We start from the raw sequence: 26,766 nt of genomic DNA, 5'->3' as shown, positions 1-26,766 counted from the left end.
ACACTAGGCATTATGTTCACGTGGTATTGCCACAAACATCAGAGATAGGTTGATTGGCCATGCTAAAATTGCCCCTTAGTGTCCTGAGATGTGTAGGTTAGAGGGATTAGCGGGTAAATATGTAGGGATATGGGGTAGGGCCTAGGTGGGATTGTGGTCGATGTAGACTCGATGGGTGAAATGGCCTCTTTCTGCACTGTAGGGTTTCTATGATTCTATGATTTCTATCTAACCAGTTATTTAATGCCTTGCATTTTCTTCTAAAACTCTCCTTAAATTGGCTGAAACTAAAATTGTCAGGATGGACTTAGAGGTAGATTGAATGCCAAAAAGTAGTTTTGTTTAAAACCAAACTTAGTTTATTTCAATTTTCTTTGATATATGTCTTCAAATTTGGTTAGCATAGCTCCTAGTTAATGGTTTTCCACCTGTAGTGTTTATAGTGTAGTAGGAGCTTTGGCAAAATGATACAATATTGTGGTCAAAGTCTAATTGCCTGTACATAGAGAAGGAGTGAAGAAATCTTTATTGCTAAACAGTGTTCCATAAAGGTACCATTTCTTCCTTATATAAATCAAGTACTCGATACATTTAGTGCAATGTACATTGACAATAATACAGGTGAACCTCTTTTTTCGATATCTTGTGAGGAATCAGCATCTATATTTACCTGAGATTTGGGATTTAGGATTTTATTGCTATTCTTACAGTATATAAAACATACAATTTTTACCAAAGTACCTATTCACTGTTTAATATCATCCTTAATTTTCAATACTGCAAATTAAATTTTCATATATTTTAATAAAATAGCTGTAGTGAAAAGGATTAAAACTGATTTTCAAGAAGAATGGATGATTGCTTTAGAATTGCAACATTTTGAAGTGAAACAGCAACTAATATTTGCATAAAGCTTTTAACATACAAATAAATTATCCCAAGATGCTTCATGGAGTTGTCATCAACCTAAATGGATGGTGGACCAAATATGGTGAGATATTAGGAGAGGTCAGCTGTAGATCATGAGGAGGACTGGGAGGTCAGTGAGTTTAAGGGGATAATTCCAAGCAGTGGCCAGATGTGTGTAGTTATGGTTGCTCATGGTGGGTTGGATAAAGTTCGAGAGTGCTTAATATGATTCAGCTATATCTGATGGTAATTGAGAAGTAAATTGAAGTAAATTCTTTAACAAACTCCTGTAGATATTCAGTGTTTCACAGTACAAGCCATACGTGAACTCCCACCAAAGTTCAAGAACAAGACTGTCTCGGAACAAATATTGAGGTAATATCTTCTACCTGCCTTGCTTTATTTTATACATATGTCAAGATTCATTTGGACAAAAAAAGCCCTTTGACCCATCATAATTCATCAAACACAAACAGCCCTTTAAATCCCTTTGCTGCAACTATATTGTTTGTTAAATGTTTTCATAGTTCTTTATTCACCATCCTCTCAAAAAGTTCATTTGTGGTGTTTATCAATTTCTGTATGAAGAATTTTGTAATACTATTCCTTAAGTTACCTTTTATCATAATATCACGATTTAATTTGATGCAGTATTTTAGATTGACCTTTTCCATTTAATTTACCATCTTGCACACGCTGCCTATATGAGATCATTTTTGAGATGCATTCTCTTCAGGATGAAGAGTCTGCTTTTCTATATTTACATTTACTATATTTCATATTTTATCAAAACTCAGACGGCTTCCACTTGTTTTCAACCTTGTTTGTGGCTCTTCTCAGCACTGTCTCCAGCATTTGAATTCTCCATTTGTTTCTTGGCAACTGGATCTCGGCAAAGCACTCAAGCTGCAATCTGAGCAGAGCAATACATTGTTTGATTACAATGTTTTCTGACTTGTATTCTGCTGTTTTAAAAAAAAAAGGAAAAAATACTGCAGGACATTTGGAACTAACACAGAGATTTCTGGAAACCGTGAGAAGGTTAGCCATGAACTGTGGAGAGAATAAATTAATTAACCGGTTTTAACAAGGAATCCACACCCAAGGGGTTAATTTATCTGTTCTATCCACAGGTATTGCCTAATTGCTGAGGATTTCCAGCATTTTCTGTTCTTGTATTTTCTACTATTTTTTAGCGTTGTAGTTACTGTTCTGTTAAATGTTGAGTCCAGTAGGGTGGACAGCATTATGTTACATTATATTAAAAGCGTGTTGCTTTTTGTATGTTTCTTGCCTGCTATATTTCACACTTGTCTCCATTTGGTTTCATAATGCCATTGCCATTGCACTGAGCTAGGAAGACTGCCCCTTCCCATCTGGACTGACCCACTCATTCCACCCCCTGCACCCTTCCTTTTCTCTGGTCTGCCCCGCTTCCCCCCCCTCCAACATGTCCCTTCCCCTAATCCCCCTCACCGCACAGATTTACCATGGCTAATCTACCTAACCTATATATCTTGGGACACTAAGAGGCAATTTAGGAACATAGGAATTAGGAGCGAGAGAAGGCAATTCAGCCCTTCAAGCCCGCTCTGCCATTCTACATGATCATGGCCGATCTCCATCTCATCCTAACTGCACTTCCCTGCCTTTTCCCCATAGCCCTTCATCCCACTTTTGATCAAATATTTAACTATCTCTTTCTTCAATCCATTCAATATAGCTGGTTGGGCTTCAAACAATGACGAGACAGAGTACAGGAACGAGATAGGGAATCTGATGAACTGGTGCGGCAACAATAATCTCTCCCTCAATGTCAATAAAACGAAGGAGATTATCATTGACTTCAGGAAGCATAAAGGAGAATATGCCCCTGTCTACATCAATGGGGATGAAGTAGAAAGGGTCAAGAGCTTCAAGTTTTTAGTTGTCCAGATCACCAGCTACCTGTCCTGGTACCCCCCCATGCCGACACTGTAGTTAAGAAAGCCCACCAATGCCTCTAATTTCCCAGAAGACTAAGGAAATTTGGCATGTTAGCTATGACTCTCAGCAACTTTTGCTGATGCACCATAGGAAGCATTCTTTCTGGTTGTATCAAAGCTCCTGCTCTGCCTGAAACTGCAAGAAACTACAAAAGGTTGTGAATGTAGCCCAATCCATCATGCAAACCAGCCTCCCATCCATTGACCCTGTCTACACTTCCTGCTGCCGTGGCAAAACAGTCAGCATAATTAAGGATCCCACACACACCAGACATCCTCTCTTCCACCTTCTTCCTTCGAGAAAAAGATACAAAAGTCTGAGGCACATAGCAACCGACTCAAGAATAGCGTCTTCCCTGCTGCTGTCAAACTTTTGAATGGACTTACCTTGCATAAAGTTGATCTTTCTCTGCACCCTACTTATGACTGTAACACTATGTTCTGCACTCTCTCGTTTACTTCTCTATAAACATACGTTTTGTCTGTATAGTATGCAAGAAACAATACTTTTCACTGTATGTTAATACATGTGACAATAAGTCATATCAAAAATCATTGATTCTGCATCCACGACACTCTGGGGTAATAAGTTCCGTTGATTCACAGCACTTTGTGAGAACTAGCTTTTTTTTATCTCTGTCTTGAACCTTCCCCCTCTTACTCTACAGCTGTGATCTCTTGTCCTAGACTGTTCTAGAAGGGAGAACAATTGATTGACATTTCTTTATCAAACCCACTGAGTATTTTATATACCCCCCCTTCATTCTTCTGTACTCCTGCGAGTACAAACCCCAGCTACTCCGCTACCCCTTCAAACCTGGAGTCAATCTAATTAACATCCTCTGAACCATCTCCAGCTCCACCACATCCTTCCTCAAAGAAGGTGACTAGAACTGAAAACAGTACTACAAGTGTGGTCTCACCAATGCCTTATACAGTTGTAACAACACTTCTCTACTTTTTTGCTCTAGCCCCTTTGCAATAAATGCCTAGATTCTATATGTCTTCCTTATAACATTCTACATCTGTATACCGCTTCCTGAGACTTTCCAGATCCCTCTGCAAAGACACCTTTAGAATCTGTTTCCCATTTAAATAGTAATTTGCCTTTTTATTTTCCAGCCAAAATGCATAATCTCCTATTTATCCACATTAAACTCCATCTGCCAGATTCTGGCCCATTCCTCTAGCCTGTCAATATCCGTTTGTAAACTTTTCATCATCTTCATTTTTGTGTCATCAGCAAATTTCGCTATGTTACACTCTGTCCCTGCTTGTAGATCATTGATATAGATTGTAAATAGTTGTGATCGGAGAACTGAACCTTGGGGGAATCCAAGCCAATATTCTTTCCTAACCCCTTCAGATCTAACCTGGATTAGTCTCTTGTGTGGCACCTTATCAAATGCCTTCTGGAAGTCCAGATAGATTACATCCATAGGAGTGACCATGGTCAATCAACCAAACCTGCACATCCTTGGACTGTGGGAGGAAACTAGAGTGCCCAGAGGAAACCCATGCAGACACAGGGAGAATGTGCAGACTCCACACAGACAGTGACCCAAGCTTGGAATTAAACCCGCGTCCATGACTCCGTGAGACAACAGTGCTAACCACTGTGCCAATGTGCCGTTGAGTGGTGCAGTACAGGAAACCATTCAGACTAACAAGTTTGTTTTAGCTCCTTTGAAGAAGATTCTTGGTAGTCCCTATTTCCAGCTCTTTTCCCATATCCTTGTAATTTATTTCTGCTTTTAGTATTTATTCTTTTTTTTGAAACTACTATTGAATCTGTTTTACCACCATATCAGGCAAATAAGCTGTAATTCATGAATGACCATAGATTTCCCTTTCCATTAGGGAGAGACAGTCGGATATGTAGCTTTAGGGGCACCACTCTCCATAAAGCATGGGGCAAAGCAAGGAGGTAGCTCTCGAAGAAACTAACACAGCCATGAAAGGGATTAAACCTCTGCTGTTGGCATCATTCTGCACCACACTGAAGCCATCAGCCAGCTAAACTAGCCCACATTCGTATCAGGCATTGCATTCCAAATGCTAACCACCCCTTACATAAAAAACTTTTTTCATGTGACTTGGTTTTTTCATCAATCATTTTAATTCTGCCTTCTGCTAACCAGCCTTTCTGTTGGAAACAGTTTCTCTTCATTTACTCGATCTGAACGCTTCTTGATTTTAAATGTCTTCCCTACTCTAAGTAAAAAAATCCCAGATTCTCCAATCTATTTGTGTAACCAATACCTAATCCTTGTAAACTGTCATGACGACCATGAAGGCCATGGGGAATCATCAATAGATCAACATGTGGGCTTTATTAAGTACAAGCTGCCTTACTGAGCAGAGGCTCCCCAAAGGGAAGCTGTCAATAGGGTTTTTAAGCCTGTAACTTTACCTGGACCGGTGCTGTAGGTGCGGAGATGAAGATTACTTAACTGTAAACTATGGGAGCAGCCATTTCCTATGGTGCACTATAAAGGGTGTCAGTGATGGGAAACTAGCATTTGGGTGAATTACTACAGAAACTTTTCCCTCTGAAGCCGAGTGATATAGTATTAGATACACGTTTGGGGTTATTTTGGCAAAAGAGTGATTGCACCAGTTAGGCACACCTGTTTGAAAATGTGGATTTAGTACACAATTCTTGGTGCAAATTGCTGATTACCATAATCTAAATTTGACAGAAAGTACATGTGTCATGTTTCAGCATGGCTCAGGAAAGAGGGTGCACAAATCCTCAGATGGGAAATTAGAAAGCCTTTTGGAAAGGATCCAGAGAAGGAGAAATGTACTGCACTGTCGTGGGGGAAGGAATTCGACTTCCCTTCATCATCCTCACGTACCTTTCTCCTGAAGCTAGCGATGTTCTGCCTTGCTTCATGTCCACCTCAATGTAGAGGTCATGGCTCTTCCAACATTGTGGAGTGTGTCAGATGTTACTGTCTCTCAGACCATAACCAAATAAGATTACAAACAATTTATTCTATATCACGGAAGTGATTTGAAACTGCAACGTCATTTCTGGGTTTAGATGATGTTTGGTTTGTGGCATCTTCTATCATCAGCTGCTTGCTGTCAATGCCTTATAGATTGCTGCTGTATAGTTCTTTGCAGCTATACATTGCATGCCTGAGTAGATTTGTTCATGAATAAGATCCAAAGCAAGGAATAAGTTATGTTTTAAAGTTTGTATTCTAGCATGATTTAATGTCAGAGGGTTACGAATATTAAATATCTCTAAGAAAATTCAGTTGTATTCAGTTGACTGTATCACTTCTGAACTTAATTTCTTCTTTATCATAGGAATGGTCTGAGAGCTTTTATCAAAGTACTCAGTAGGTTTAGCTTTGGCCAATCGTGTTTTAACTTATAATTGTTTTACTGTTACACTTTTTGTGATGTTTTCTTTTACAGTTTTTACGCAGTGAATGAGGTGCAGCGGTTCCAGTATTCAAGGCCGATTAGGAAAGGAGAGAAAGACCCAGACAATGAATTCGCTGTAAGATATTCCATTTGTATTCTATGTTTGTCGCAATTATAAATTTTATTTTTCAGCAAGTTCTTATTTAGTAGAAGTAGGCATAAATTGAATAGACTTATAAAAATCACTTCTATTAATAATTTGCTATTTGGCAATTTAAAGCATTGAATTCCTATTTAATATTTGCATTAATTAAAGGAGAGAGTATTGTAATGGGAGAGGGCTGGAAAATACTTTTGTGGTATATTTAGTTGGTCCCAAAGATAAAAAAAAATTTCAGACTCTCAATTCTTAAGCAGCCTGTTTAATTATCTTAAAATACTTATACATCGTAGTCTATTCAACTTTCCTCTTAGATTTAAATCTATGCTCCCATTTATAGGCAGGAATCTTACCACTGTTCACGCTGGCAGGATTTTCCCATCCCACCTCAGTGAAAAGAGATTTGGCTGGCAGCCAAATTCTCTGACCTTGTTGCAGTGGGAGTGTGATGTGAACGGGTGATAAGATCACGTTCATAGAGTTTGTGTTTATATCAACTAATTTTTTATAACTTGCTTCATCCATACCATTCAAAACCTTGATACTTCAATAAAACCATGTATACATGATTTAAACTATAGTCTGATCCCTGTGACATTTCACTAATCGCCAGCCATTGCTCATCAGCAACTTCCCTTCTAATGCTGCTTCATGTATCTTTTGCTTCCTCTGATTAAGGTAATTTCTGATCTGATCAGGCATCTTGCCGCATTCCATGTAATATTCAAAAATATGAAATATTTTAAAAGTATGAAAGATATAAAACAGAAAGGACAAAAATGTCTGGAGTTAAAAGAAAACAACTATTGTGCAAAAATGTTCTATTGCTACAGTGTAATGTAGTTAGACCACAACAATGCAAATTTTTCAATGTGTGTTCAATAACAAGGTACACTTGAAAGCTGATAGGGAAATATGTTGCAATTATTTCTATTTTAATTTCATTGTAATTCATCATCTAACAGAACATGATTTTCTGTGAAGTCTCAAATTGTTCTCCATAGCATTATGACCATCTGTGCGCTTCATCGTTTCACTAATCATTGGTTCTTTAGTTTGTATGATCACCTAATGGCAAAAGATTTTTAATTTTAAAAACGTGGATGGATGCTGAAAGATTACAGGGAGCAGTTTATTATTGTGAATCTAATCACTCAAGCTTCTCCCATCTTCAATAATCTAAGCTCTCAGTTGGGTTGTAACACAATCTAATTTATCCATTACAATATTTGTGTAACTGTTCAGAGGTTAAGAAAAGTTGTTCATCGCAGATTTTAAATCAGATCGAACAGCAAGTGCTTTGCTTACTTATAAATGACCACATTGCCTGATTTGCTACTGTTTGGAAAAAGGAGAGGATAGAATTTCAACAAATCTGATACCACAGAAACTAACATAATTATAAAGGCGCTTCAGTTCTTTCGCACCCATACAAACAGAAGTCAAATGTATTTTTTTGAATTGTGTCAGATGAGTGCGGTTGTGTGCAGATTAGATTTAATTGTGTGATTCTCGGTGGTTTTATTTTCCAAAGCTAAACTAATTGCTTTAAATTGTTTCCATAGAATATGTGGATTGAAAGGACCACTTATGTGACAGCATACAAATTGCCTGGCATTCTAAGATGGTTTGAAGTGAAATCTGTCTCGATGGTAAGCATGACCCAGAAAGTTCATGATCAGCCACCTACTAAATGCACCATGCAGATAAAATTAATGTAATTCGTCCATTTAGACTTCATAAACCGTTTGGTCAATGGGTATTATGTTTTTGTTTGCAGCAAAATGAAACGCAATGTTGGAAACTTTTACATAAGGTTGCATTATTTATAGATTTATATGGAACAATAGTAGTAGTGTCGCTAAAGTGATTAATATCTAAAGCTAATGTAGCTGATTCTATAGTTAGATGTAATGCAAGTGTGCAGATTCCCTAAACGTTCTAAAACCAGTTATGCCGTACTGGAATATAATTTGCTATAAGGAGTTCCAGCAGATACTTTTAAGTATTGCCAACTAAGATTTTGAAAGATTTTTATTTAAATTATTATTTGATCTTGCATATTGTTTGCAAATTATTTTGACTAACTAATATATAAAGTAATTGGAGATCAATGTAACAGTTGTTTGAGTAGAGGAAGACTGCTCGCCTCCTCTACAAAACATTGAGGAATGTGATGGCTGGACTCATCTTTTAGGAACACCCATCAGGGAGCTGCCTGTGATTGCATTCCCTGCATTTCTCCACGGACAGCCCTTCTCACTGAAACGTATAGCGCAGGTGAGGGGTCTGGCAGAGGGGCTAGGGAAGCAATGGAGGATGAGGGTGCTGCAGTGATGTTGAAACCTTTATCCTCCTCACCCATCTCAAAAGCCTGGGGTTGGCACTCAGGCAGATAAATAGGGCTGGCTGCTGGAGTACAGTACACATCCCTTCTCTCCACTGCTGTGCCATCTGCATAAATATCCTGTTTAGGGAATGCAACTCCTCACTTACTCCATGCAGGTCAACGCTCATACACTGACAGCCTGCTCCAGACTACTAAGTGAGACCTAAGCCCTTTGCAGGGCTCCACACTGCTCTTGAATGTACTCTGTGTGAGGCTGCATATATCTCTCCATGAGAATGACCAATCCCTCACAGATGGAGCTCAGATAATCAAGTCACTGAGACATGTTTGAGCTCGTCACCTCAATGAACTTCTCCATTCAATGTATGTGAGCTCTCATTGCCTCAGGGAACTATAACAGATATCCATACATTTGCTGCTAGTGCTTCAAGTATTGTGCCCAAAATATATGTCCTGAGGCCTTACCTCAATGTCTACTAAAACACCATTGTAACTATTCCTCTCAGAAGGACTGTGCACAGGATGTCTCATGATTCAGACATCTCTCTAGTCCCAGCACTCCACCAGGTGCCACTAATCTAAAGCACTTGCAGTATCCCTACATTGGGTTAATACCTGTGTTCATAGAGTTTAGGCTGTAAAGATATGACAATGCTTCCTCAGACATCTCTTCATCTTCCAGATGCCCAAGGTGTAGTATCTTGCTTCTCGGCCTTTTGGCTAAGATCAAGTGTAATATCGACGTGCTGTACTTGGTTAGAATCATTAGATTACATTTTAACTTCATTTGAAGCAATTTTTAAAAGCGGCATCTCAGCCTGTTGGCTAAGATGCAAATAAGATCAAGCCTTGGAAGAGGTGCAATGCCTGCTCCAATCAGCTTGGAGCATGTAGTTCAAGCCCAAGACAGGAGGTGAGAGCCCTGTCTTGTCAGCTCAGATCTCGAATGTCTCAACTTGTTGAGACTCTGAATTGGACTTGATTTGATTGAATTGGAATAAAAACAAAAAAAAAGGAATGAACCAGCCTATTGGGGTGGGCAAGCAGTGATGGGATCTGTATGAGACACAAAAGGAAGCAATTAGAGTAAGCCTTGAAGACTAAGACCTTAGTCCTAAGACTAGAGTAAGCCTCTTGTGAGAGCACACACAGTTCCAGGGCAATGCCTTCAACCATCTTTGATTTGATTTATTATTGTCACATGTATTGGGATATTTGGTTTCTCTTGATCCTACAGTGAAAATTGCACACTATTCAGTCAAAACATACTGATCATACAGTACATAGAGGAGGAGAAAAGGAGAGGATGCAGAATGTAATGTTACAGTCATAGCTAAGATGTAGAAAAAGATCAACTTAATATAAGGTAAGTCCGTTCAAAAATCGGATGGTAGCAGGGAAGACGCTATTCTTGAGTCAGTTGGTACATGATCTCAAACTTTTGTATCTTTTTCCTGATGGAAGTGTAACTCTTAGCAAGCAACCCAGCCTTTGTACTCTCCCTCAAATCAACTTCCCAATCCGCTTCATGCATTATCACCATCATCTCCATCATTGACAGCATGTTCCAAGATGTCTCTAAAAGAGCCATTTGCCCCTGCTATGGGCGATTCACCATCTCCGACATTGAGCTTGGAAGTCACTCTTGCAACCTCAATTGCCAGATCCTCAATTGCCCTCAGCCACATTGTGGCACTATTCTCCCAATTTAGACCATCTCTTTGGCATTGTAAGCCTTCTTTTCCTGAAAGTCCAAAACACACAGGCCTGCAACTTCCCCAGTGTCAGATTTGGAGGGTGCCCAAAGATGGGCTGGGGAATCCTCCTTGGAAGTTTTGAGATAAGGCTTTGTGTGACAATTGTCTAGAAACACTAACTTCCCCTGGACAATTGCACTACACTGGAAACCATTCAACAAAGCAATTTATATTGCTACCTTCGGGTGTATCTGCCAATTTTACACCAATAGTCACTACCTCATGGAGCAAACTTGGGCCCTGGCATCCCAGGAGTGGACTCAACAACCCCCCCCGCAACAACCCCAGGGAGACCTGAACCCCCACCACCACATCCAGGCAGAGTAGTTTTGGAAAGGATTATTTGGACTAAGCTGAAGAACATTAAAGAAAGCAAACATAAAGCACAATAGCAAGCTACATACTGCACAATTTCAAGTTGAAATGTAGTACAATGAATAACCTTTAGCTGTAGCCAGCATTTGTGAGATTTCTGTCTTTTCTGAAGTACATTAATAAGGATTAGTAAAAACAGCTATACAGTTCATTTCCTTATCCTGTTTAAATCTATTGATTGAAACCTTTGGAAACTGATGTTGAGAAATGTGTACATAAATTCTTTCCACAAAAATATTCACAATTGCATTGAAAAGGCAGGGAGATGTTTAAGATGTTTAATCTTTGAGGTTGCTCATTATATACTGGAATCAAATCTAGACATAGCAGTGTTTCACATTGGCATCTTAACAGTTTCTCCTGCTAATCTTACATGATTACAGTTTGGAGCAAAAACAAAACAGTAACTATTAATAGTACTGTCAGTGTGAATAAATTCGAGTACAAATTATTTAGTTTGCCTCAGCCTTTAATAACCTTTTTCTTCCCTTGTTGCTTGTGGATGTTGGTGATTGGAAGGGTGAAGTTTTGCCACTTGTGCACCATTATGTTTCAAAATTTCCTCTATGTTTGAAATGGGTAACCTATTAAAGTTGCCATTGTTTGCTCTGTTTACCTGAAATTGCCTTTGGTAGATCTCATCAGATCATTTCACCTGTAAGAGCAAGCTATTCATGGAGCAACATTTGCCATTATAAGGCCGAAGGACCCCACCATCTATTGACCTACATTTACATTTTGAATAGGATGGGTTTGGGAAAAAAACTTTGATATGGTGTTTTTTTTAAAAAGTAGTCAATTTCTGTGGCATTTAAGAGGAGATGACCAAGAAATTTTCTTGAATTTAAAAATTAACATCAGTATCTCTCTGAGAGGAGATACTCATACATTAGGAATTACATTGACATAATTTTGCTGTTGAATCATTTGCAAGAAGGCATCATTTTGTTTTGTCTGCTAGTCTTGCAAGCCATCTGTGAACACTTCAACTGAGTTTTGCAAGCAGGATACGAGACTTGCTATCATCAGGTTCTCAGTATTTTTGAAATTTGGCATGTGGGAACCTGACCATCTGTCCAACCATAACAAATAATTTCTTGCATCTATAACTTAAATGATTATATTTACCAGGCTCTTAAATATTAATGATATTGTGCTTTTATGTATATCCTATAAATTCTATGAAAATTAATTTAATTGAGCTGTTACACTTTCATGTTGTAATTGGAAATCAAGAAATGGCAGTTTTTTTATTCATTCATGGGATGTGAGCATTGCTGGCAAGAGCATTCATTGCTCATCCCTAACTGCTCATGAGAACATGCCTCCAGAAGTCTGCCCATGGTGCATAGTGAGTAGCTAAAGGGGAGACATGATGTGGAGAGGGCACAGGGGTTGATGTGGCATGAGGGTCTGAATGCCTGGCATTCATCATTAAAACTGGGCACATATCCCACTAAAGAAAAATAGGTGTTCCAGCCTGCCAGCCTTGTCATCCATCTTCCTCCGTTACTGCTTCAGGCCTACCCCTGCCTCTCTGACACAAAAATATGGCGTCAGGCACCTTTTAAAGGAGACTATATCATATCCGTTTACATCTATTTGCACAATTAATTAATTCATTTTATTTCAAATGCTCCGAGCATTCAGGTACTAAACTTTAAGGCTCGTCCTTTTAAAATTCCTTGTCCCATTCCTACATTTTTTTACTGTGTCCTTATCTGGTTCTGGCCCTTGATTTCTTTGCGTATCACTTATTCTGCTTGCTGTCCTTTTCTTATTCTGCTTGCTGTCCTTTTCTCTTGTTCTTGATTCCCCTTGTTCTTAATCCCTACATCGGTTCCCATCTCCACCCCCCCACCCCATGCACCATTTTTTCAGCCACATATTCAACCCATATATCTCGCTGTTTCAGTAGCATGTGGCACTGGTAGTAATCCTGAGGGAACCACCTTTGAGGTCCTAATTTTCAACTTGCTTCCTTGCTCCCTATATTCTGCTTTTAGGACCTCATCCTTTTTTTTAAACCTATGTCGTTTGTACCAATTTGTACTCCCCCCAACAGCCCTCCCCCCTTCAGAATGTCCTACAACCGTTCTGGGACATCCTTGACTGAAGCACCAGGGAGGCAACATATCCTGGAGTATCTTTTATAGCCACAGAAACGTCTATCTCCCCATGTCTATGTGGGTTTTCTCCAGGTGCTCAGGTTCCCTCCCACAGTCCAAAGATGCACAGGTTAGGTTGATTGGCCGTACTAAATTGCCCCCTAGTGCCCCAAGATATAGAGGTTAATGGTGTCAATGCATGGGATTACAGGCTAAACCCTGGGTAAGAGTCAGTGCAGGCCCAATGGGCTGAACGGCCTACTTCTGTGACTTGAGTGTGACATCTAGCAAAACTGAAGTCCATAGGAATTGGGAAAACTCTCCATGTATTGGAGTTATACCTGACCCAAATGAAGATTGTTGTGGTTGTTGGAGGTCAATCATCTCAATCTCAGGACATCCACAGAAGCTTCTCAGAGTAGTGTCCTGGGCCAAGGTATCTTCAGCTGCTTCACCAGTGACCATTCCTCCATCAGAAGGCCAGGACTGGGGGTGTTTGATGCGTGGGTTTCCTCCAGATGCTCTGGTTTCCTCCCCAGTCCAAAGATGTGAGGGCTAGGTTGATTGGCCAAGCTAAATTGCACCTTATTTCAGAGGGACTAGCAGGGTAAAAACGTGGAATTGGGTGGGATTGTGGTTGGTGCAGACTCGATGAGCCAAATGGCCTCCTGCACTGTAGGGATCTTATGATTCAGTGCCATTCACAAATGCTCAGATACTATAATAGAAACAAATATTTCTGGTGGCAACATCTGTGGTGAGAAAAACACAGCTAATGTTTTGATTCCATATGACCCTACTACAGAGCTGAAGAAGGATAGAAGTATGATTAACCTTATACAGGGATTGGGAGGGCATATGCAGAGTGGAATGTCAGTGATTGGTCAGAGCAAAGGAGAGATTGACAAAAATGTCATGGTCATAAAACAAAGGAAGCTGTTAATGGTGCTATTGGGAACTGAAGAATGTCAATAGCGGTGATAGAATGTGTTAATAGGAGAATATAGGTCAATGGTCAGTGGGAGCAAAACTGAACAGCAAGGGAATATGGCCATGTTAGGGAAGGGTGGTGTTATTTTGGGACAAGCCAGGACAAAATTACTAACAGAAAACAAAAAAGGAGGAGACAAGATGGAGGGAAAACTTGAAATTATGAAGTTGTTGAACTCAGTGTTGAGTCCAGAAGTCTGTCAAGTGCACGATGGGAGGTTGAGGTTTATTGTTCTTTTATTTTGAGTTGAGCATCACTGGAGCATTGCAGCAGGCCAAGGACTGACATGTGGGCATCCTTTAATACTTGTAGCACATATGCCACAAGATCTGACCTGGACAACATTCAGGCTAAGTGGCAACTAACTTTCGCACAACAATCATCTTTAACAAGAGAGAATCTTACCATCACCTCTTGACATTCAATGCTTTATCATCGCTGAATCTCTCATTATCAGTATCCTGAGGGATATTATTGACCAGAAACTGAGTTAGACCAGCTGTATAAATAGAGTACCTACTACAAGCAGATCAGATCACAGACTGGAAATTCTGCAGTGAGTAACTCACCTCCTGACTTCCCAAAGCCTGTCTACCATTACAAGACACAAATCAGGAGTGAGATGGCTCAGCTTACCTGGATGAGTGCAACTTAAGAAGCTTGACACCATCGAGGACAAAGCACCCTGCTTGATTTGCACTCCAACCACTACCTTAAAATTTCATTCCTTTCATCAGTGACCCACAGTGGCAGCAATGTGAATCATCTACAAGATGCACTGCAAAAATTCACCAGGGATCATGAACTGCAGGTGAAACCTGCAACCTGTACCACCAAGATGGATGAGCAGCAAATGAATGGGAACATGACCACCTGCAAATTCCGTTCCAAGCCACACACCATCCTGACTTGGAATTATATTGCTGTTTCTTCACCATTACTAGATCAAAACTCTGAAAGCCCCTTCTCAACAACACTGTAGGTGTACCTAGTTCAAATGGACTGCAGCGCTTCAAGAAGATGTCTCACCACCAGCTCCCAAGAGCAATTAGAAATGGATTACAAGTGCTGGCTTATTTACAATATACACTAACAAATTAGATAAAGGAATCAACTGCATTGTAGCCAGATTTGCTGCTGATAGAAAAATAGTTAAGAAAGTAAGTTGTGAGGGGGATACAAAGAGTCTGTAAAGTTGACCACTTTGGCAGGAAACAAGAAAAGCAGAATGGACAGAGACTTCAGTGCGCTGCAGTACAGAGGAATCTGCATGTCTTTGTATGTGAATCACAAAACTTCAACATGCAGGTACAGCAAGTAATTAGGAAGTCTTTATTACAAGGGGAATGGAGTATAAAAAAGCAGGAAAGTTTTGCTGCAACTGGATAGGGCATTGACAAGACCATACCGGGAGTTTCCTTACTTGAGGAAGGATAAACGTATTGGAGGCAATTCAGAGATGATTCACTTGACTAACTCCTGGGATGAAAGGATTGCCTCATGAGGAAATGTTGAGCTGGTTGGGCTATGCTAATTGGAGTTTTGAAGAATGATAGGTGATAGAAACATAGAAGATTCTTTGAGGGACTAGATAGTATAGATGAGAGAGGCCTTTCTCTCTCAAAAATTGTTGAGGCTCAGTCAAGTGAGATTTTTAGAACTGGTAGATTTTTGTTAGGCAATGCTAAGTTGTGGGTTACGGAATCAAAGTACTTAGATTAAGATAAAGATCAGATATGATTTCATTGGATAGTGGAACAAGCTTGATGGGCTCCTTAAGTTCCTATGATTTAACAGTTGATGAGTTGACCAAAGGAATATTATAAATACTCTCAGATGAGGTTGAAGGTACTGCTGCACAGTAAAGGGCAAAAGAATTATTTCATATTCCCAGAAATACAATCAATACTTTAATTCTTGACTTCTCTTTATTAAACGGAAAACCTTTTGAATTATTTTGCTGCTATCATTTATTCAGTCCACTGACTGCTGACATCAATCAATAAGAGATGAAGCTTAAATCAGCCATGTATTGATGTTTCAGCTCAGAGGTATATGCAAGCTTTTACAATGATAAGCATTCTATTTACGCATATGGTTTTCTTTGGTGAATTTCCTTTGGGCTATCACCTGAACTAATAACTATACAATAAAGCATCTAAAAGAATTTCCTTAAGGTGCCTTTGATCTGGTCAGTTTTTAACTCATCAAAAGCTTTTCCAACCAGAGTTCCTCCATTGTTGCAGTATTTTATGAGTACCAGTTAACAAGCAAAATAATATTTACTCAGGCAGTTGGAAAATCTTCAATCAACCAAGCATAGAGCAGGGATTTATGGGTGCCAGTGTTTTCCCCCTCATCATAAAACTCTTGCCCCTCTGAACAACAGCCATTTAAAATTAGCTTGAGATGAGCCTTGCACTACCATCTGGGGAGGAAGTCACAATACCAAGTGCTGCCAGCCAGTCTGATCAAAAGCTGTCTGGTCCCAGCAGCACTATTAGGAGTGATGACCACTGCTGGGACAACATCCACTCTTTGAAGAATAGGAAGTATGGACTGGATGTTTGGGGATGGGGGGATTATCGATGGGGACAGGTTAGGAAGCCTCAGGGATATGGGGGTGATCTGGAGAGCGTAATGGGGATGGTGCCAGGGTGCACAAGTGGCAGGGATTCCCAGTGGGGACAGAACTTAGGGGCAGCGGGGGGACAGATGCCTCCTGTTGGCAAAGGTGGTAAGGAGGCACCTCCCCTTATCCACCTAAGGCCCCAGCAAACTCTCATGAAAACCATTTTCTCCTATTGGCCAAAACATTGCAACTGTGGGGGAAATGGCACTTAAATAGTCTTTAATTGGCTATTTAAGAATTTCAATTACTTTGAAGGCAAGCAGACCATTGAGGCCTCACTTGCTGCCCATAAATTATGGTCAGGTCAAGTGCAGTTGGGTAAATAGTGGAAAGGCAGCCACTGAATTTTACATGCCATCCTGCCACCTCTCCCAACCCCATGCAAGCCTGCAAATTCATTTGCAGGGCAATGTAAAATTCTACCCAAAAAGTAGTTAAGTCACTTACAAGTAAATCTGTGCAAATGGTTGGACACAAAGTAGCTTACTGTCCATGGAAGCTGATTTCATATGATGATGAAAAATGATACCACGATGACTATATAATTTAGTTCAACTGTATAAAATCTCTAGATTGATCTGGGTTTTTACACCGAGGCCTGAACTTTCAGGATTGGGAGGGGGTCTTGGGGAACACATCCCTACCAAATCCAGCAGCACCAATGCCAAACTGTGCTCTAACCAGCATCGATTGGCATAAGGTGAAACATTCACCTCTCACTCAGGAGGATGTCCTGCCTTGGAAGAGCTGCCAGCCAGTCAGAGTGGTCGGCTGTGCTCCAAGGATAGTGCTGCAGTGGCTGGAAGAGGCACTGCAAGGAGCTGCCTGGCATGACGTCCTGGGAACTGGAGGACAAGAAAAGTGACAGTGGCCCCAGGGAAGCAAGGGTTGAGCGTGCTGGGGGATTGCAAGGGGTTTAACCAGAGTTTCATGGGGTTCATGTGTGGATGGGGGGGTGGGAGAGGGAAGTCCAATGGTCACCAGGGATCAGGGCTTAGGAGAGGGCACCCAGCATCTGCAGAGAGCTTCTCCTCCAACACCACCCACCCTGCTGTTGAGCTCCAACTATATTTATTTATGTGTTTCCTCCCCTGAACTGTCATCCACCAGCCTAAAAATTGAGATTGGCTGGGAAAGGGCCCTTAAGTGATCACTTATTACTATCAGGTAGAGGCAGAGGGGGAACCCAGAGCAAATATCATATGTGAAGTTTCATGTTTTCACAGTATCTCAAAACCCACCAAGAGGGGAGTGTAATGTTGTGGCCTAAGTCTTTTTCAAAAGCCAACGTTGTCAGCACAGAAACACATCAAAACGGAGCATCTGAAAAGTAACTGACCAATTTATGGCTAACTTTTTGTAATACATTTTTGTACTTTCTAAATGATACATAACTAATATAGGTGTACGTAAATATAGGTTTATACTACTGATTCTGCATAGCTTTTAAAAAACCCATTAAACAGGCATGTAACAGTGATCTTGTTAAGAAAAGAATATAAAGTCATACCTGTAAATTAGTTGTCTCTAAAACCTCTTGTGCAAAAACAATATGGTGTGGATGCTTAAAATTTGAAATAAAAAACCTGAATACTCAGCAGCCCGTATAGCATCTATGGAGTGAAAAACAAAGTTAACATTTCAGATTTATGACCTTCAGTCAGAACAGCAAAAGGTCCAAGATTTAATTTCTTTAGCAAATATACCAAAAAAAGTGGGGGCTTTGGAAACAAAGGGTAGGTCTGTGATAGGTGAGTGTTAAATGACATAAGGGATAATGGTGCAAAGGTGGGAGGTAATGAGACAAATAAAGAAACAAAAGATGAATCTAGAGGACGTATGAATGACAACAACAGAACAATTATCGTAGTTACTAACTACAAGTGTGTACTAACAGCAGCTAAGGGACTTACATGATTATCCTACCTCAAGAAAATTAAAATCCTTTCAAGCAGAAACCAGATACAGGGCCAAGCAATCACTATACTGCCCTGTCATGTATGCTGACGTGGAAAGGGAGGTTTCCAGATAGGTATCATGCAAGCACTCAAGTTGCATCAAGCAAAAGAACCACTGTACTTACATGAAGTTCTGGACCTCCCATAGTTATCCACAGAGCTGATATAATCAATTGGAATGGTAAGCAACATTCAGCCCTAGTTGATTTATTCTGGCTGGTTTGAACTCAACTGTCTGCCAAACATGATGTGTAACACAGTCATCAGCAAGCTCAAGAGATACATTGCCACGCGGCATCCCTCCGAGACTCATGACAGACATTGCTCACCAATTCTTAAACGCTACACACATGGGACTTTGAGCACTCAGCCAACTATCTTCTAGAGACATGTTCCCAGAATATCTCATTATTATGCTACACTCCTGAACTTGTGAAATTTGCTCCACTAGGGCCAGGCCTCAACGGCTCAACAGCTCTATTTCAGGTGCACTAGAACAATAATCCCTACCGCTAAGGCTCAACGTAGCTCAAACTTGGAACCAATGTGAATGATATTCTCGTGAAATGTCAATTGAGAAGCAACCTGCACTGTGATCAAAATGCCCACAGACCCAGCCCTCCAACAGTTGATCAAACAGCCAGGATCCTGACCACGTGTGACTATGACCAGTTGATGGTGGTACACAGCCATGGCCCATACCCGAACAATTGTATGATAACCTCAGATGATGTCCACTACATGGACAATTGTTGTCACCTCCTAGAGGTATCAGAACAAGGACCAACAGATGCCATAGCATTCCTGTCATCCAGCCTACAACACATCTGTATTATATGTGGACTACTCCAGAGGCCAATGCAGCGAGCTCTTCATTCACTGAATACATTGAGGGAATGTCCTAGGCTGTCAACACTGAGGACACCAGCCTGAGAAAATCTAGCACAACCAATTGCCATTACGACATGCTCAGGACGTGTGATCAACCAGGACTACGTCACCACTTAGCCTGCAACTGGTCTTTAAATCTCATCTACATACAACAAAAGAGAGGGAGTGGAGTAACTGCAATGAGATACGCACCAATTGCAGCAGCTTAATCTATGTCTCATCATATGTAAACTGTTATGTATTGTTAGCCTTTTAAATCTGTATGTTGTGTACACAATTAATGTTCATGTATACTGTTGCATCTCAGTACCACTGATTGTCTCAATTTAAAGGAAAAGATATAGTCCGAATGGTCATATAATGACGCAACTAAAAACGGGTCATGTGACAGGAGTATATGAGTTCTGTCCAGAGTGCTGGCAGAGCACAAACATGGAATAGTTGCTCAGCTAATGAATGGAGTCTAGTTTGTAACAACTGCAGGACAAGGTGCAATGAAGAACCAACAACCTAAAATACAAATGGGGGTGGAAAGAGCACAGGAGACTTAGCAACTCACCATGAACCACAATATGCATGGCTTCAGTGCAATTAAAACTATGCATGGTCCACTGAGATTCAAAAACAGGCCGTTAATGCCAGCTGGAGAGAGCACTGTGAGGACCTCTTGAATCAAGATGCAGTCTTCACCGCAAATGTCCTCAATACTATCCCATGACACGGTACCTACCACCACCTCACCAACCGTAGCTCGCTGCGATGTCGAAAAAGCCATCCAATGCAGATGGATCAACAAGATGGAACAACAAGTCCTCCGGCACAGAGAGAAACTCTGCTAAACTTTAAAATGTGAAAGAAAGTATCATTTCCCCTGCCTGAGAACTTCCTCTCAACTCAGGCAAACTCTGAAGATGAAATCCAATATTGATTTCAATGTGCCAGTGCTTTGGTCACCTGAGAAATAACAAAACCTCAAAGCAAGCATCAGGCTCATGGTCTATAGAGCAGCTGTGATCCCTGCCCTCCTGATGCAAGAGAAACATGGACAATGTACAGCAGATACCTCAAATCCCTAGAGAAGTTTAATCAATTTTGCGTTTTCAAAATCCTGCAAATTCATTAACAGGGTAGGCAAACTAACGTGAGCATCTTCTTCCAAGCCAATATCCCCAGTATTGAAGCACTGGTCATGCTGAACCAGCTTTGATGAGCAGGCATTATTGTCCACATGCCCTATACAAAACATATGAAACGAGTGCTCTGCTGCGAGCTCCGCAATGGCAAACAATCCCTAGGAGGGCAGAAGAAATGCTACAAGGACATTCTGAAATAAATGTAACATCCCCATCAACACATAGGAATCACTTGTTTTGGAATACACAAACTGAAGATGATGATCTGCAAATGCACCATTCACCTTGAGCGTCATCAGGTACAGAAGCCAAGTGTAAACAGGGGAAAGAGAGCGTAGAATCCACAGTGTCCCACCCACCCACCTCATCAAACACTACCTGCCAAACCTTTGACAAGTTCTGCAGCTCCAGAATTGGACCTTGCAGCTACCATAGAACCCACTTCCTTGGAGTGGACGTAGATCATCCTCGATCCTAAGGGACTGCCAAAGAAGAAAAATATAATTTTAAACTAAAGTTAGATCTTTGTGATTGAATAATAACAATAAAAGAAAGATTACCCATTCACATGTAACTTTTTTCACAAGCAAGCAGTTTACCCAGAATGAATCCCTGTATGGACAATAAAATGAATTAATTGATTGACCAGTATCCACTATCTGATGAAATGAGAACGCTATTTATGATCTGATAATGTTGAACTGAATATTTACTTCGTAAGTGCTTTATCAAAAATGTAGAACATGGTTATGCCAGATAAGTGGCAATCTATTATCTGGCATTTATTAAGAAAACTACTATTCACTAAAGTGGGGTAAATTCTCATCATTTTTTGTGGGAAGAGAAAAGTATTTGTTATGGCTTTGTTTGTCCAAGCGTATCAACTTGTGACTATCATTGTAAAAGGATTCAAACAGATTATTTTACTAGCTTACTATCCAAAATTGATCATGGTAGCAACCATCCATATCACTTTCAAGTTTCAGTGAGTTGTGCTGTCTCCCTTCAACTACTTTAAGTTTCCTCTTCAGGTTTTCATAGAACATAACAAATGATTTTTCTATCATCATCATCAGACTTCCTGTCAAGAACTGAATATACAAGGAACGACTTAGTATATAGCTTTGCAGAAAATTTTATTTGATTTTTGTTAACCCTGATGTAGATGCTAAGTAAATCTAATTGCATCTATTAATATTCACTCCTTGATGTGATTTGATTCATAATTTACTTAACCTGGCCTTCACCATGATTAAAGGCAACATTAGGAAAAGCAAACAGACTTTTTGTCATAAGAAGGCAATAAAATATGTCAAAGACAGACAATTTTAATGTATATGCCTACTTGCATCTCTTGGCACTTGGTTTGGATTGAATGGGAATCAACCTTTTGCAATGAGAACTATGAGTAGAATTTCAGGGGTAGTGTTTTGGTTCAGATTAGAAAGTCCACAGTGTTTTATGAAGCCTGCTTGAACCATAAGTTTTGCATTTTGAACTTGGCTAGGACGAACATGAGATGTTTCACTTTAGGTATAATTTAAGTGATCCACAGCGTGCTTTTATTATACACAGTTCAATATAGTTAACATGTATAGTAAGAAAATTAGCGAGAATTTTTATCAATTCCAAACAAGAAACAAAACAACCACTGTAATGTATAACTCTTAATGATTATCTCTAATGTATTCCAATTAAAATCCAATATTCAAAATCCTTTAAACAGATTTATCACTGCACAGGCTATAATTCTCATAAAACTGGAATCCAGCTCCCTGGGTTGAATGCTGATTTCAAATGACTTTGAAAATTCAGAGCAGCTTGTAATCATTTGCTCCTCAAAACATCAAAAACATAGACTCCTTACTGCAGCCAGTAAAACATAGATTATTTACTGCAGAATGGCACTAAGCTATGCTTTCAGCTAACTGGTAAAACTTCAAAATGAAAACAGAGAGAAAGTCTAAGATTGTGACCATTGTTTAAAGAAAAACCTTTCTTAAAGGGACACTAACATCACAGTAAGGATTAGAATAGATTGCCTTTTGAAGTTTGTTTTGCAAAAGTTGCAGAGTATTTTTCAAATTAAGTAGAAACAATGGCAGAGCATACTTGGATATTGAAAATAAAACCTACACCAAAGCAAAATGCTGGAAATCCAAAGTAAAATTAGCAAATGTGTGGAATACTCAGCATACTGATAGCATCTGTGAGGAGTGAAACAGGATTAACCTTCAAGTGGATAAATTTCATTAAACTGCAAGATGTTAAAGAGATTTTCCACTTTTAGCAAGTGCAGAACAAGGATCAGAGGGCTTGTGAGAACAAAGAGAAGATCTGTAATACGTGATAGGCCAGGAGTGACTAAATGCAAAAAAGTGTGATGCTGTAAGGCAATGATGGCACAGTGGTTAACAGTGCTGCCTCACAGCGCCAGGGTCCCAGGTTCAATTCCTGGTTTGAGTCATTGTGAAGAGTCTGCACGTTCTCCAGGAGCTAGGGTTCCTCCCACAGTCCAAAAGACGTGCTGGTTAGGTGCATTGGCCATGCTAAATTCTTCCTCAGTGTGCCTGAGTAGGGGCAGGAGTGTGCCGACTAAGGGATTTTCACAATAACTTCATTGCAGTGTTAATACAAGCCTATTTGTGACAAATAAGAAAAGGGACAAGTAAAAAAGCAAAATAGGGCCCCAACGACATGTAACAAGTTATAGGAAAGCTATTACTGCAACTACTGTCCAATAAATTTGGAATGATAGTTGTGATCTAAGGTGCTGAATTCTGTATGGCAGAGTTACAGCCCAATATTTTTTAATCATTTGTGGAAATGGGCATTGCTGGCTGGCCAGCGTTTATTGCCCATCCGTAGTTGCCCTTGAACTGAGTGGCTGGCCATTTCAGAGGGCAGTTGAGAGTCAACCACAGTGTTGTGGTTCTGCAGTTATATGTTGGCCAGGTAAGGATGCAGATTTCCTTCTCTAAAGCACATTAGTGAACCAGGTGGGTTTTTCCAACAATCGACAATGGTTGATTGGTAGATTCTTAATTCCAGATATGTTTTTACTGCCATAGTGGGATTCGATCCTAGGTCCCCAGAATATTAACTGAGTTTCCGATTAATAGTCTAGCGATAATACCACTAGGCATTGTCTCCCCCATGCTGATAGGCTGACATTATCAGCGTTTCATTGCTATATTCCAGTAATATTTTTGTCAGTCAGATTAAGTGACTTTGTTCTGAAAACAAGTTCATTATCATTTAAAGAAATCCAATTATGCCGTGTAATAGTTTATTCAAATATCGAATGGAATGTTTGGATTTGTCCATCCAAAAACAAACTAAATTTATTACCATCTGATTAGATATTTGGACTACAAACTGTAGACTCCCTACTTTCAATTCTAAAATGTGTTATCTTTAGAAAAAGACTTAGAACTGATGGAGATCTTTAAAATTTTGAATGGGTTTAACTAGATGTGGAGAGACTGTTTTTAGTTGTGGAAGAATCCAAAACTAGGGATGATACACATGATGGTTGCTAACCAATTCAATAGAGAAATAAGGAGAATTTTTTTTACTCAGTTTGGTTAAATGTGGAACTTGCTACCACAGGAAGTTGTTGAGGTAAATAGGTAAAATAAGAAGTCTCATAGCACCAGGTTAAAGTCCAACAGGTTTATTTGGTAGCGCAAGCTTTAGAAGCGTGCTCTTTCTTCAGGGGAGTCTCTGTAGTTGAGAAAAGAACAGAATAGTACAGATATAGCAGAGCACTCAGAAATGCAAAGTTTCTTTAAATAAACATGTTATGCCAGAACAAGGCCTGAAGTTTCCTACATGGGTGCAAACCTAAAGGTTGGCACGGAAAGTGCCCAATGTCACACTCATTTTTGCCAATGCCAAAACGCATTCCTCCCAATCTCATCAGGATATGCACAAACCTTAAATGGATATAAATAAGCAGAATTTAATGTAGACAATTGGGGCCTAAAAAACACCAATTTCACACCAAAATGTTTCCTCTTTGAATTGTAAAATTTATGTTTTTCGACTAACGTATTCATGCTCCATGCAGATCACATGTTTGAACAGCATGTTTGAAAACCTGCAATCAGATTGTTGAAATTTTAATGTGACGTAAACGTGTGCAATAAAAATATATTATTCGAAACAGCAAACACAATGCAGGTCTCCAATGAGAATGAATTTTTAAAAATGTTCAAAAATATTGCAAGACAATATCACAAGACAAGAAATTGGCTTTCCAAAAGAGGAATTGACTTTATTTTCTACAATGCCTGAGAATCTGTTATCAACATTTTGAGATGTATGCAAGCAAACAAGTGCAGTTAGAGCATATTTCCACTGGAGAGGCAAGAATGTGGCCAGCTTTGAGGACATAGGTTTGTTTGGACAGAGTGTTTGATGGATTAATTTTAGATTCATCTTATTCTGGGCGTCCTACTGTACTGTTACTGTTGTCATGTCAACTACAGAGTAAGTTACCAGTCAAAATTCAAATAAAGAGGTATTTTAGAGGGAAGGGAGATTAAACATATTGTAATGATGCACAGAACTCACCAATCCAAATTTCCACAATCTATTAAGCCAAGTAGTTTGCATGTGACCAGATTTTGGGTATTTGTAGTTGTATATGCAGAGGGATTTAATCATAACCTGTCCAAGCAAAATCTGTAGGAAGATGTCAGTATAAAGAATGGGACATGTTATTTGTTCACAGCTGACCTCAAAATCCAGGCCATTATTCTATGCTGTGGATATTTATTGATGTTGGCTATAATGATTAGATTACACAGCCAGTTTTACCTAAGGTGTATTTTAATGTTTAGATATGATTGTTGAACCGAATCATAGCGACTGAAATCCAAGATTATAGTTGACAGGATGTTTGTCATCCAAGGAGTAATACTGCAACAATGCTTAAAGCAAACTAAATTATTTTTAATTTGTTTAATTTTATATAACTTACCTGAATGTATCTTTAGGCACAGACTGGTGACTTCTCAGGGACATAACTGTGAGGAATGTAACCTTCTGGAACTGACATAATAGAACACGGAGACACAGTGGTTAGCATTGCTGCCTCACAATGCCAGGGATCCAGGTTCAATTCCGGTTTTGGGTCAGTGTGTTGAGTTTGTACGTACTTCCTGTGTCCACGTGGGTTTCCTCCGGGTGCTCCAGTTTCTTCTCACAGTCCAAAGATGTGTGAATTAGGTGGTTTGGCCATGCTAAAATTGCCCCTTGGTGTTGGAGGGTTAGCAGGGTAAATGTGTGGGGTTATGAGTTAGGGCCTGGGTGGGATGGTTGTCGGTGCAGGCTCGAGCAACCAAATGGCTGCCTTCTGTAACGTAGGGATTCTATAAGATAATGGAATTCTCATTACTTAGTAACCAAAAAAATTCAGGTCAGAGGATTATAAACCGTTTTGAATCCTGATTTTCTTCAGATTATGGAACATGTATTGCTGTTAATGGTCATAATAGAGAAAATTAGAGATAAACATGAAATTGCTTTTTGCGGCTGAAATAAAATGCAAAATACCTTAATTTCTCTCTTTCTGAGCATGGTACAAATATATCAGAACTCATTCAAATTATAATTACTTAAAGCAGAAAAGTGCTAGTCTGAAGGTTATATTTTTATATGTATATATTTTTCATATATATTGTCTTTGTAGGTTGAGATAAGTCCGCTAGAAAATGCGATAGAAACAATGGAGTTAACGAATGAGAAGATCAATAACATGGTTCAACAGCACATGAATGATCCAAACCTGCCGATTAACCCTCTCTCCATGCTGCTGAATGGAATTGTGGATCCTGCAGTAATGGGAGGATTCACCAATTATGAAAAGGTTTGGTCATTGATTTTTTCCTCCCCTTCTTTTCTATTTAACAGTACAGATGTCAAAGTCATAAACCCTTATTTAAATTACATTGTCCTTGAATAATCAGATTAATTTTAAGATTACCCAATCTATTATAAATTAATATTTTTTCTCGATAGATTTTACCTCGTCACAGTCAGTTAATTTAAGCAAGGGTATGGATAAATAAATCATTTAATATCACATTTTTCTACATCAGGTGAAAATGTTTGTTTTATATTTACTAAA

At 39.5% G+C, this 26,766-nt stretch overlaps 1 protein-coding gene and 1 non-coding gene across 3 annotated transcripts in view; both read left to right on the top strand.

Annotated features, from left to right (window-relative positions):
• The window catches only part of dock1 (dedicator of cytokinesis 1), a 589,776-nt gene that overhangs the window by 519,526 nt on the left and 43,484 nt on the right, over positions 1-26,766 (top strand). For both annotated transcript variants that reach the window (XM_080205635.1, XM_080205634.1), the window contains exons 42-45: positions 1,203-1,284; positions 6,327-6,411; positions 8,001-8,087; positions 26,329-26,505. In XM_080205635.1, the coding sequence (XP_080061761.1) occupies positions 1,203-1,284; positions 6,327-6,411; positions 8,001-8,087; positions 26,329-26,505 (431 nt within the window). The remainder of the gene's footprint in view (positions 1-1,202; positions 1,285-6,326; positions 6,412-8,000; positions 8,088-26,328; positions 26,506-26,766) is intronic.
• On the top strand, positions 9,486-9,684 carry LOC145354602 (U2 spliceosomal RNA). Its single transcript, XR_013888875.1, has one exon. It is a non-coding gene; the product is annotated as a U2 spliceosomal RNA (small nuclear RNA).

The sequence above is a fragment of the Carcharhinus amblyrhynchos genome, chromosome 17, assembly GCF_965287045.1.
Source record: "Carcharhinus amblyrhynchos chromosome 17, sCarAmb.v2.hapA, whole genome shotgun sequence".
NCBI lineage: Eukaryota > Metazoa > Chordata > Chondrichthyes > Carcharhiniformes > Carcharhinidae > Carcharhinus > Carcharhinus amblyrhynchos.
This window is presented reverse-complemented; position numbering and strand designations above follow the sequence as displayed.